The 12,495-nt window shown below is 42.6% G+C and overlaps 1 protein-coding gene across 5 annotated transcripts; it reads right to left on the bottom strand.

Annotated features, from left to right (window-relative positions):
• Nucleotides 1–1,182: 1,182 nt before the first annotated feature.
• ubtf (upstream binding transcription factor) lies at nucleotides 1,183–12,348 on the bottom strand. Of its 5 annotated transcripts, none has more exons than XM_056406417.1 (21): nucleotides 11,395–12,348; nucleotides 9,072–9,123; nucleotides 8,563–8,735; nucleotides 8,340–8,423; nucleotides 8,084–8,239; nucleotides 7,914–7,978; nucleotides 7,680–7,806; nucleotides 7,490–7,600; nucleotides 7,256–7,389; nucleotides 7,030–7,171; nucleotides 6,901–6,942; nucleotides 6,669–6,776; nucleotides 6,057–6,212; nucleotides 5,750–5,890; nucleotides 5,073–5,183; nucleotides 4,862–4,950; nucleotides 4,575–4,764; nucleotides 4,438–4,485; nucleotides 4,287–4,340; nucleotides 4,064–4,183; nucleotides 1,183–3,997 (listed from the first exon to the last, which is right to left on the bottom strand). In XM_056406417.1, the coding sequence occupies exons 2-21, from the start codon at nucleotides 9,106–9,108 to the stop codon at nucleotides 3,860–3,862; spliced, it is 2,226 nt and encodes a 741-aa protein (XP_056262392.1). In that variant the 5' UTR covers nucleotides 9,109–9,123; nucleotides 11,395–12,348; the 3' UTR covers nucleotides 1,183–3,859. The 5 variants fall into 5 exon arrangements, with proteins under 5 accessions (XP_056262392.1, XP_056262396.1, XP_056262395.1 ...); XM_056406421.1 differs by having other exon boundaries at nucleotides 1,183–3,973; nucleotides 11,395–12,347; XM_056406420.1 differs by having other exon boundaries at nucleotides 1,183–3,976; nucleotides 11,395–12,345.
• Between the last annotated feature and the right edge of the window lie 147 nt (nucleotides 12,349–12,495).

The raw sequence follows: 12,495 nt of genomic DNA, 5'->3' as shown, positions 1-12,495 counted from the left end.
GACAAACCAAACAACTGACTTCCTGTTTTAACCTTCACAATAAAAGCATTGCTTCCGATACGAGCTGTCAAATGTCGAGCGAAAACAGTACCAGTGCTGGGAGAAGTAGTACTGGTATACTTGTATTAAATTAAAGTAAACACCACTATGTAGACAAACTATATATTATAAATAAAGTCGTAGATTGACAGCTGGTGGAGATGATACAACTGTTAACGACTTTGCATGATGGCTACAGTAACTATAATAATGTGTTAATTGATCATGTTTTTTATTTTATTTATCTTAACCGTATAAGTCACTTCAGCTGTCAGATACATGTAAAGAAGTATAAGTAGATATTTTCTTTTGAAGTTTTTCCTAAAGTAACATTAAATGGAAGCACGTAAGTTAAACAAATACACCTTCACATATCACTTAAGCACCGTACTTTCACCTCGCATCATTAACAGTGGTGACATGTCAGTTGTTTACATCAAGATATATTTAGCAAATACCAACAAAACATGTGGTTGCTCAAAGATGTGTGACACAGCTAAGACCCTCTCCCTTTATTTTGAAAGTACTATAAAAGGGGATTCCGGGGTCACTACAAGCTCGGAGGCGCTTACCGCTGAATAAAAAAGTTAATACATGAACGAGATTGTCGCTCGCTGTCTGTGATCATTGAGGTGATCCGCAACGGTTGAATGAGGTCATCTGTAATACTTATATGCACAATATGGCCAAAAGTATCTGGACAGTCCAGCACTTTTTTTGGGACTTCTAGTGTAGTACTAGTGCAACATGATGTATGTATATATTTTATATATATAAAATATATAAATATATTATAACAATGATATACATATATAAAAATAATAATAATGTTTCAATATAGTGCTACATATAAGCCATTCTATTCTGTTTTTAAACATTTAAAACAGAGAAAAGCTGAAAATCCAAACATTTCAAATGCTGGAACAAGTGAGTTCAGGACATGTTTGCTTAAAAAAAAGACGCAAATTGTTGATAGTTGTTTAAGATTAATTTGTCAATTGAGCCACAAATTAATGAATCAGCTGATCGTTTCAGCTCCAAAGCACAGAGTGATTTTTATGATGTAGTTTTATGATTCCTTTCATTGGAAGCCTTACACCTAAAGGCTGCCTGGGTCAAGGTCAAAACAGAGCTCAGACATCCAACTGTTAAAGATATTTTTTTTATTTGCCCAAATACTTGAACTACAAGGACATAAGAACACCCTCAGCTATAGAAAACACCAAATTGTCAAACGATCAGCAGTACAAACTTGTAAAGCTTTGCAGTCTTAGATATCTCTATAAACCAACATAAGGGAGAGAAAAAAACAACTAAAAACAGGTGAATTAAACCAAAACCTCCCCCTGTGAGTGAAAAACTCACTGGCCTCAGAAATCACAGATGAGGGTTTGCCAAAAATGAAAGCACTAACAAAACGATAAGCACTCGATACAAAAACAGTATTTATAGGAAAAATTACAACAGCTTTCAACCCCAATTCCCCTGGCGACTCAGTTCCCCAAATCCCTTTTCCAAACTCCCCTCAGTCAATATCAGCATAATTTTTTCATACTCCCTCACAAAATATTTAAAGTCCATGCCGGTTTTTGTTTCGGACAGTGATGGATGGGATTCATAAATGGTCAGAATCAGTCCGTTACCAACAGAGTATTACTAGTTGCCACTCGTCATCTGCTTGTGGACCCAAAACGACAATCATGGAAGTTGCCTCATCGCTCCATTTTTCAGGGAACTAGTGACACAACAGCAAAAAAAAAATGTCCTTTTGGAAATTAAAGATTGAACAATATCTACATTCATGGTATTGGTATGATGTACCCACACAGGCATGCACGCCGCAGTCACATCGTGGTATGCAACAAACAGTAAAAACAGCACTCAGGAAAGCAAACAAACACTCACACCCTCGTATACACACAGTTCGGAGCATGCGTGCACAAAAGGGACAGATTTACATGAAGTGCACACGTTTTTTTGGGATTAAAGCATCACACTAAAACCCAAACGGATTACAGTCAATACCATAAAATAAAATGATGAAAACCATTCTGTTTGACATCCACGCAAATATTCCAGATGGATCTGAACACAACTGTTCACAATTAGAAACCTAATGACAATTCAAATGAACGGTAAACAAAACGACGGGTCAGAGAAGAAGAATACACCGACGGTGTGACGTATTCTTCAGACTAATGGGTTAATCACACCTTCCAATGAGACACATGCTAATGGTCCTACAGCGCCTATAAAAAGTATTAAACCATTTCTCTTTTTCATTTCTAAAAACATATTGGTGGCCATCAGGGGTGTTTGACCTTCATCAACAAAACAAATCTTCCCAAACTGATCTGAATTAAGTCTGAACGTAAAGACCAGATTGGTCCAGACACTTTTTTAATGAAAATTTAGATTACTTGTGATATTAAAACTGTGGCCAGTAAATGCACCTGTACCTTATAGCTATAGAAGCTTAATGCAATTAAAAAACGGTGACGATAAAGGAACATCCCAAATACGGTACAGGTTTTCTTAACCCTACCATTCGAAGGGAAGGATAGAAGAACATTTACAAGGCACATCTAAGCCTGCTGAGTAATATGCCGTCATTCATTCAACAACAAAAAATATGGCACAGCTGTGAATCTGCTTCGAGCAGGCTGTGTCCGAAAGAGAGTTCCTATTCACCTCAATTGGGCAGATTTTAAAAAAGAGAGACACAACGTCCACATCCAATCCAGACTAACGGGTGTAACTGTGGCCAAAGATGCATTCACTAAACATTCAGCCTGGGAATACTTCAGTAATCAAGTGTTGTTGTTGAGACTTAATTTAGATACATCTGTAAAGATTGAGTTGTTCTTCTAAGTCCCTTCGCTGGTCGCCGTCTTACTGGACGTTAGATGAGATCAAAGCCGGTCATCTCGGCTGGCCGTCGTCGGGTATTCTCTCGGTAAGAAAGCATTTTAAATCTCCTATATTTTGCAGTATGGAGACAATTGTTTTCCCAAGGATCCACTTTAGTTCAACGTTGTAAAACAATAAAACATGAAAGTCCAAGATGGGGTGAATACTTTATATAGGCACGATTACCTTTTAAATGAGAACACGGGCAAGTAACAAGTTCGGAAATATTCCAGCAACAAAAACACATTCAGAATGGCTTGATTTTTTTCCTGAAAAAAAATACCACCTCTTTAAGAACCAAATGATAAATTCTACATCATAAATTTTGAATAGAGAACAACGCAACAATGCTCTGAAAAAAAGAAAGAATTAAGGAACATTCTGAAGAGTGCAATTTTCACTGTTCTGCACCCCCGCTTCCCTCCTGTTGATCCCTAAAGTGAACCACCAGACGATGTTCTTTGGCTCTATGAAGCCTGTTCACAACTCATGCCACTTGTCTTCAACTAATTACCAGAATAATAACATAAAACACTGGCAGGTAATAAATTACCCTCAACATTAAAACCCTAACCTTAAACCGTTGAACCTGTATGTCAAGATTGAAACCAGCGGCAGAAAAGTCCACGACATCACCAAACCAGTGGGATGCTGTTTTTGGCATAATGTCAGCGGCCCGTAACGTGAGAGGACCGTCACACCGGGGAGGGAAGGAAACTGATTTTGGACATAAGGGCAGCGTCCCTCCATGAGGAGATCACCAACGCAGCAACATAAAGTGTGAAGTGAATGAAGCAAGGCCTCCCTCTGGTGGTGGGAGGGGAGCAGGGTTGGCACAGTGGCAGAGCTCCCTCGACTCTTGGCTCAGCTCAGCGCTGCTCAGTTCGTCTCACAAAGACGCCGGCCCGTTTCAGTCCGAATCAGAATCCGACGAACCCTGTGAATTCGATTCGCTGCTGCTGTCCTCCGACTTGTTCTCCTTGTCTTCCGCCTCGTCGTCGTCGTCATCGTCGTCGTCGTCGTCCTTCTTCAAACAAATGACAAAGACCTATCTTTATTTAACATCTTCACATTCCAGTCGCCAAATCTGCGAGCGAACGGAGACGCAACTCACATCGTCGTCGTCGTCATCATCGTCGTCGTCATCATCGTCGTCATCGCTGGATGAATCGGTCTCAGAAGACACTTTCTCCCGCTCGTCCTCCTCATCGTCATCCTCATCTTCCTCCGTGTCCTGTAGGAAGAGTGGTTTTCAGGTAAAGCTGACTAAATCAACACATGACATCACGCCAGTTGATTTACGAGACCAGAGTAAGAAGGAGAGAGTCAGCGCTTACAGATTTCTTGGCCTTTGCCTTCGGGCCTCCTGGCTTTGCTGTAGTTCTCCTTTTCTGAAACGTTAAGTAGGTGAACGGGTCAGATCTAACAAAACCTCAAACATTACAGAGCTGCAGTACAATTTCCCTGGCACTGGAATTACTGACTTACTTGTGAATTATATTCTTTGTACGTGTTTCTCTCTTGTGAAGACAAACTCTGTGGAGGAATGACAGCGTTAGACAAGTCAAGTGCACATGTCTTGACGACCCCCCCCCCCCCCCCTCTTTCAAGCAACCACTTCTTACAGCGAGCCACTGTTCCAGGACGACTTTGTACAGCTTCTGCTTCTCCTCGGCGATCTTCTTGTAGCGGTCCTTGTCCTTCAGCGTTAACCTCTGCCAGCGGCTGCCGATCTCAGTCATGCGCTCCTTCATCGGGAGGTGATTCAGCTCCCCATTGGACAGCATCTCCTGAGAGAACTTCTGATATCCGTTTCTAGACAGTCAAAAAGGAAGCAGACAATCACAACGTTAAGTTTAAAAAATAAAACGCACAACAGGCAGCACAGACGCGTTCGATGTGGCAGACTTACGACGGGGGTTTCTTGGGTTCGCCCTCAAACTTCATCTTCTTCCCTGAGGCAATGACTGCAGCAGGTGAGCGCATCTCACACAGGTTTCTCTGTTGAGGACACGATTGTTAGTAGGGCTGCAACTAAAACATAATTTTAATAATCGATTAATCTGTCGATGATTTTTTTGATCAATCGTTAAAAAAAAAAAAAGAGAAAAGTAAGTACCAACCTCGTATCTTTTCTGGTCCTCTGCTGCCTTTTTGATCCACACAATTTTCTCTTTTTTCTCCATGGTGCTCCAGGTCACTTCCATGGCTTTCTGTGCCTTTGGTCGGTCACTCTGCAAAACACAGGTACACATTAAATGCACTTTCCAAAGGATATACAACTTAAACTCTGCAAGGGAACTAAATAAACAGAAATAATCATAGAAGAAGAAAAGTGAACAAATAAAATAATGATAAGATAGTTGGGGACTAGAACTGTAAAACAGGAGGGAAGCAGAAAATGAGAACACTAAGGCAAATCAGGGCTCTTTCTACTAATAGTTACACACACTCTTTCAATTAGGGGGTTGGCGGTTCAATCTCTGCCCGAGTCGATGTGTTCTTGAGCAAGACAGTTAACTCTGAAATGTTCCCTGTAGCTGTGTCTACGGTGTATGACTGTAAAATAAGTAAGTCACTTTGGATTAAAGTGTCAGCTAAATTAAATGTAATGTAACACACACATACAAACCAAAGAGAGCTATTAGAGCCATAAGCATCAACATAGCTACGGAAAGGTTGCGAGACCAATGTAAACATGTCAGCTCACCCAACAATATACCTAATCTATTCAAATTCTCCCTAATCCATTGTAAAATCACCACTATCAGTTTGCATTCTCGAGGCGACGGATGCGTACCTTAAATCGGGCCAGGTAGTCTCCGATGACACTCTGCTGCCAGATGTCCTGTGCAGTCTTGGGTGGGTCCGGCAGACGACTGCGATCCTCCTTCTTCTCCGACTCGGACTTCAGGATCGCTTCCATGCGTTTAAACTTCTCCTAAATCACCAAGACAACGAGATCAGAATCAGAACTGTTGATTGCCACGTACGTGACACATACATGGAATTTGACTCTGTGAAGGACAGTAGAACATGAAAGGATATCAGTATGATTTGCCTCCTGTGATCCACTCAGTTGTACGGACATTTCTTAATTACAGTACCTTCTTTTTGTCTGGCAGCTCATTCCACATGCGAGCCAGAAGTCGTGTGAGCTCACTGTCAGAGAGGTCCGGACGCTCCTGCTGCAGTTTCGGACGCCTTTCTTCAGAGAAGATGAACATGGCTGAAATTGGCCTTTTAGGTTTCTCTGGATTGGCCTACATGTTAAAGAGAAAGATAATATCAGTAAAGGATACAACAACAGCCAATACACTATTTAGACATCAATATAATGTTCATATTTTATATATAATGTTCACGTTTTACTGTTTAATAGTACATTTGGGGAGTGCGACCTGAGCGTAACTTGCAATAGTCCCAATTTTTTGGGATCAAATTATATGGTTGTGATCAAACCAGTAAACAAAGAGGGTGAAAATTATACCCGTCACTGGAAATCAAAGTTTGTGACTGAGAAGAAGAGTGTGTCATGATCGCATATGTCTGTCTCTGTGCACGGCACCGCTTTGTTTATTCTCCTTTGCGCACTTAAAGTGCACTACTGGTAAGATTATCAGTGGCCTGAAGCGTGAGCTCGGGTTTAATGAGGATCATGTATTATAGTATATTATCCGTTGTTGTCATCGGGTATACATTGTACTTATTTGTCTCACCTTTGCTTTCGTGGCCCTCCTTCTGGCGGCAGGACCGTTGGCTCCGCCCCTCTTAAAACCTATTTTCTCCTCAGACAAAACCCGGTGTTGCTCCTCCGCTGATAAACTCTACAAATCCATACAGCAGAGAAAAGAAGCGTGAGAAATGATTGCAGAGAAGTAGCGCACATGTAGGATGACATTGATGGCTGCAACAAAAACACATACGGTCGAAACCAAAATGTTGACTTACACTGAGAAATCTGTTCATGCCAATTTCAAAGTCCTTCTTCCTCTGAAAAATAAAATACAACATTTTTAGACAAAATGTAATTTTTCCTTTTAAAATAATTATTAATTGACAAGAGGATTCCCGACTTACTTGTTCACAACGCTTTTGGTAGGCGTCTTTGTCCCCCTGTTTCAGCAGCTTCCACCGCTGGCTACACATCACCATACGCTCCGTGCTGGGCACATCCTTCATGCTCGACATCAACTCGGCGCAGTACATCGAGTAACCATTTCTGAGAGCACACACACATTATGCTCAAATAACCGCATAACCAGCATCGTGCAGATGGGTCAGCGGACTTGCAGCTGGGACTCACGGAGGGGGTTTGTCAGGCCGGCCATCAGATTTGTCTTTGAGGTGCCTCTCAGCCTTGGTCAGGGTGGACTTGAGGATATCCTCTTGGGTAATGTTTGAGTCCGGGTGCTGCTGGATGTACTCCCGCATTGTACCCTAGAATATTAAAAACAGTTAACACCAAAGACATCGTTGCCCTTCAGGATTCTACAGCCCTTGCACCTCGACAACATACGACACTCCACTGCCGTCTTACCTGGTGGAGTTTCTGCTGCTCCAGGGACTTGGCGATCCATTTGAGTCTCTTCTTGTCAGACAGCTGCGTCCACTGTTTGCCGAGTGTGTCTTTAATGTCTTTGGTGGTCGCCTGGTGTCAAACCCAGAACGTTAACAACTGTCACATCATACAATTGTGCCTTTGTTGCGTTGTAAACGCATGAACTTACATCCGGGCGTGTCTTGAGGACAGCCTTCTTTTCGTGGGTGAACCACAGCTGTTGGGGTGTTCTGGCCTTCTCCGGTGCATTTGAACCTTTCTTGCTCATGCTCTCTATGAGGCCGGGGTGCAGTTCTCTTCATTTACACAAAAGTGAAGCACAATTAACATCTGTAAATATGCTGCAGGTGTAGCCATGGGCTAATAAAGAGAAAAATGTTTTAATTTTAACATGTAATTGTACCTGAACCTCGTCATGCTGTGCACAAATGTTACTTTGTCTCGTGTAAAGTCCTCAAGATACTTTTTCTGCACCCGTGAAAGAAAAAAGGGAATGAAAGAAAAACAATGTTTCTGTTAGAAATAAAGTAAATCCAGAACAGAATCAAATGCATTTTTGCTATTTTAACTGACCTTCTTTTTTTCAGGCAGCTCCCTGTACTTCTTGGAGAGGATTTTAGTTAGATCTAGGTTGCTCATCTCTGGGTGCAACTTTGCGTATTTGGCCCTCTTTTCCATGAAGAATCGGAAGTATGGAGTCAAGGGCTTCTTGGGGAAATCTGGGTGTTTCTGTATATCATGGGGAAAATGAATTAAAGTGAAAGTCTTAAGAGGTATCGTCATAACTGCTTCCTGTTCATTAGTTGAGTAACATGTACATTAAACTCACCGTGAGCTTTTTGCCCTTGTAAGGATTCTTGATGTAGTCTCGAGCATCAAATATGAGTTCTGTCAAAGTCCGAAATTTACGAATCTGTGGTTCAGAAAGTTAGAAAAATAATTACTATCCAAGACAACATTCGGCTTCCAACAGACAAAACGGACTGTTGCGCAATCCATCAAAATACTACACCAATCTATTAGCCTCCATATAAAAACTTTAACTGACTCACCTTTTTAGAGACCAGCAGCCACTTCTGCTTACAGATCTCTGCTGAGAAGGAGTTGAAGGCCACTTTCTGCCAGTTGAGGTGGGACTCCGTTGTTTTGTATTTCGTCACATCTTTCGGAGGCAGGGCCAGTTGCATGGACTGAAGCAGTTGTAAGAGGTCCTCCTGGGACCATACTGTGATAACACAAAAACAACCAGAACGACACAAAAACGTTAAATCCGTTTACCCGTCTCCTAAATTACAACACTAGCTAGAACAGCCTCTTGTTTCTACACAATTAAGTCAAATTAGGCTATTCTGTTCTATTTATGTTGGGAGGTCATACTCTGCGACTAAAACATACATTCTGGGGTGTTCTATTCACAAAGACTGTGATCCCTATAAATACTAAAGTAACCTAATAAAATGTATTCATATAGGCTTAATATATAGAGTTTTCATTAAAGCAGATGTATTGTCATTGTGGATGTGTGAAAACGAGTTTTTTTTCATACATGTCGAAAACCCACCTATTTCTTCAGTTTTTACATCCATTTCTCCATTCATGGTGCGGCTTAGTATCTACAAAAGCAAAATAAAAATCAAGTTATTCAAACTCATTCAAATCAAACACAGAAGAAAAAAAGATTGCAACCCACGTCGGTTAAAATGTGGCCAATTCTTCGATAAATGAAAAATGTTTAATCGCAAAATGGGATTATATTATTATCATGTGTGTGACATAAATAACCGATTTGTCTGCGATGTAAAAAGTAAAACTCTGAGTGGTGGAATTTTAATTCGTCCCCGACATAATGGCGTGTGTTCATTACGCCGCCCCTTAAACGTTTACGCTGCATGGTGAGACATAGGCTATCGCTTGTGACGGCTTCAAATCTCAAATAACACTGCGGGGAGCTTCAACTAGCACAACTAGCTCCGGCGACACGGGTCTCCGTCGAGAACATTCTGCCAGCCAGAATCTTTCATATTCGTGCTCTCATTTAGTTCACGATATCGTGAACACACAGGAGCGACCATTTTCTCGCCCGCTCCGCTCGGTAATGGAGGCTTTTCTGTCGGAGCGGAGGTTGGGGAGGATCCACGGAAGGAGGAAGCGAATGGAGGTGGACGGACAGGCAGCTGTAGGCGACCAGCTGACCACGGACGGGGGATCTGCTTTCGGTCTCCGAGAAGGGGGAATGGTGGCTTGGAAGCACTGCAGCCAAATGCGCCACTCGGTCTCATCACCTATGGACGCGGATCTAGCTCCGCCATGCAACCCTATAATCTTCTTTTCACCAGTCTACTCGAGACATAGGGGCGAGGAAATCAATATAATATTCGCGTACGGTTAATAATAAATGTTTTTAGAGTATTCACAGGCCGATTAATTCGGGTTTTCGGCGTTCAAGCGTGGGGTTAGAGAACAAACTCCGTGAATTCTTCAGCGAGGCGTAGCAGAGCTGTGCTTCTATGATGGCGGCTGCTCGTTGTTCGTCGTGTCCTTGTGGCCCCAGCTCGATGTGGCGTCCACGGGACGAGCCAGCGTCACGAAAACAACCGATTGGACCAGAACCGACGAGCCACCATAACGTACATCTGGAGCCGTTTTACCATATGGTTTCCTACACGGTCATGAAATTTAAAAAAATATGGATGAAATCGTATTTCGTTTAAGTGAGCTGAGGCATTACAGTCAAGGGCAACTTGGTACGCTAAAATAAGCTTACATTGAACATTTAGAGCCAAATATTCTTAATGTTCAAATTTACTACAAAACGTTAACATTGCATTTAATAGGAATCGTAGTTTCCTCCGGGTAAGACCTAGATTTACTGTTTTCAACAAATCATTAAAAACGGTTAACTGTTAGAATGATACCTCCCGCTAAACATTAACAATATTTTAGACTTGACCTTTTTATTTTCATGTCGGCGCTGAATGTTATGGTGGCGGTTGGAAGGACTTGAGGAGGCGCAGGAAGAAAGAAGAACATGGAAAACATGTTAACGGTCAAACGTTACAGGCTGCCTCGAGCTCGCCATGCGGCCAACCGTCCCCTTTCAATCGGTCGTTGTCTCGGCTCTATTAACACGCGGTTAAACCGTAACGCATCCTAAATTGTTCGCTAGACGCTTAAAGGAAACACGTTAACAGCCGCGGCTGAGCAGCTTCGCTGGCGCGACGAAACGCTCCAGGTCCGCCATGCTTCAGCTCTACAAGGAAACCTACCGTGACAAGGTCCAATGGCGCACTGCAAACACAGAACTACGGAGCTTAAAGCTAATGCCGGGGCGTTGCAGACTCCCTTCCCTCGATCCAAACGCATATAAGCGAGGACAAGAAGGCGGGCTCTCCGAGCTCGGTCGGCGGTGGTTCTGGGCTAGTCAGTGAGAGAGAGAGGGGGAGAGAGAGGGCGAGTCTCTGCACGGTGAGATATTAAACCGAGATCCCTCATGGCTAACCGAGAGAGGCGGCTGGTTGTTCCGCCAACAGCCGCATGGAGGTCTCGGCGCGGAAACCACCGTTAATTCCCCCACGCAAACACCCCGGTTACAGCGCAGACAGGCGGGTTTCGATGACTGTAACTGGCATAAAACTATCGCTTCGAGTAATTTTGCTTAAAGACCACGTTTACCTCCAGGTCGTATACACAGTTTCCTACCCGCTGTAGAGGACAATAAATCCGGCTATGGCCGCCTTCGTCTGCACCCCGCCACAGCGGTCGTTTTGGTTCGCTACTACAAAGAAGCGACCGACCGAGGCGCGTTATAAGTAAACAAAAGCAAACATAAAAGGTATATTTCCCGGGTTAAGACGCGTATAATGGTTTGTTTATTGTTCACTTACACGGTGGATGAACCCGAGCGGTTGTTTTGTTGGCTTAGCTGTCTCTCTCGGCGTCGTTGTGGAGGAAGAAGGGGAGGGTTGAACGATAGCCAGCACTGCGCCGTCGGTCCTGGGCTCCAGTCCCCGCAGAGATGGTCCTTCCCCCCCGCCTCCATCTCACTCGCCGTCTCCCTCCACTCAACGCGCAGCAGCTCCTCTCTCTCCATCCAACCATTTCGCTAAGCGAAGACATCCATTTTCTCCGACCTCACATCGCTGTTTCTCAACCCAACGGAGGGCGATTGTTTTTCCTCCCGTACGTTAGAGCGACCATGTCTGATCTTCAGCCGAAGTTTGCGCACCGAATATTTTATCGCGAAAGTATCATAAAATCAAAAATTGGGCGCAATGGTTATCTTATTTAGTGCTACCGGCTCATCTCGCATAGACCACTCACTTAGTATAAATAACATAAAAATATATATTTTCAAAAGTTTATCATTTCTACTTTTAAACGTCATATTTCCACTATATAGATATATGGATCGATATATAATTATATAATAAGTCTCCAAAGTATCATCCATGTATTTCCACATTGCTCCGCGATTCCTCAACCAGAGGCTGTTTGACAGCTTCATTTTGGCCCAGCATGTTGTTTCTTTTCAACTCCACCTTGTGTGTTTGTGGGCGGAACCCCCGGCTGTCCAATCCAGTCGGTCCGATTCAGGGAAAACAAATGACTTTCAGGCACTCGGCCTTGTTAAACTGCTGCGTTCTCTTGCTATCGGAAATGTGTTTATCATCTCACAAGCGCGTGCATATAGTCAGAAGCTGATTTTGAAGTTGAGGTTTTAAGTAAGTGACTGTGAACAAATACATAAGACCATACATCGGGAAGACATTTTAAATAAAAGTGTATTGTTGAAGTGTATTTGTTATTTCATTATTTTTATAAAACGTCATTTCCCCCCCAAGTCCGTACTTTTAATATAATTGTTTCTCAATTAGTTCTTTATTTCATAACGTTATGGTGGCTGATAAATCAGATATATGCTACAGTCAATCAGAATTGGTTTGTTTTCACAGTTAAAGTAGCTTTATGAAATTATATTGTGATAA

This window comes from Pseudoliparis swirei, chromosome 23, assembly GCF_029220125.1.
Source record: "Pseudoliparis swirei isolate HS2019 ecotype Mariana Trench chromosome 23, NWPU_hadal_v1, whole genome shotgun sequence".
Taxonomy (NCBI): domain Eukaryota; kingdom Metazoa; phylum Chordata; class Actinopteri; order Perciformes; family Liparidae; genus Pseudoliparis; species Pseudoliparis swirei.
The sequence above is the reverse complement of the archived record's forward strand: the minus strand, read 5'-3'. Positions and strand labels throughout refer to the sequence as shown.

Coding starts and splice junctions, on each gene's coding strand:
- ubtf (XM_056406417.1), bottom strand. CDS start 9,108: ATGAATGGAGAAATGGATGTAAAAACTGAAGAAATAG. Junction 6,777..6,900: donor GCATGAACAGATTTCTCAGT/GTAAGTCAACAT, acceptor ATGGATTTGTAG/AGTTTATCAGCGGAGGAGCA. Junction 3,998..4,063: donor ATGATGACGACGACGACGAT/GTGAGTTGCGTC, acceptor AAATAAAGATAG/GTCTTTGTCATTTGTTTGAA.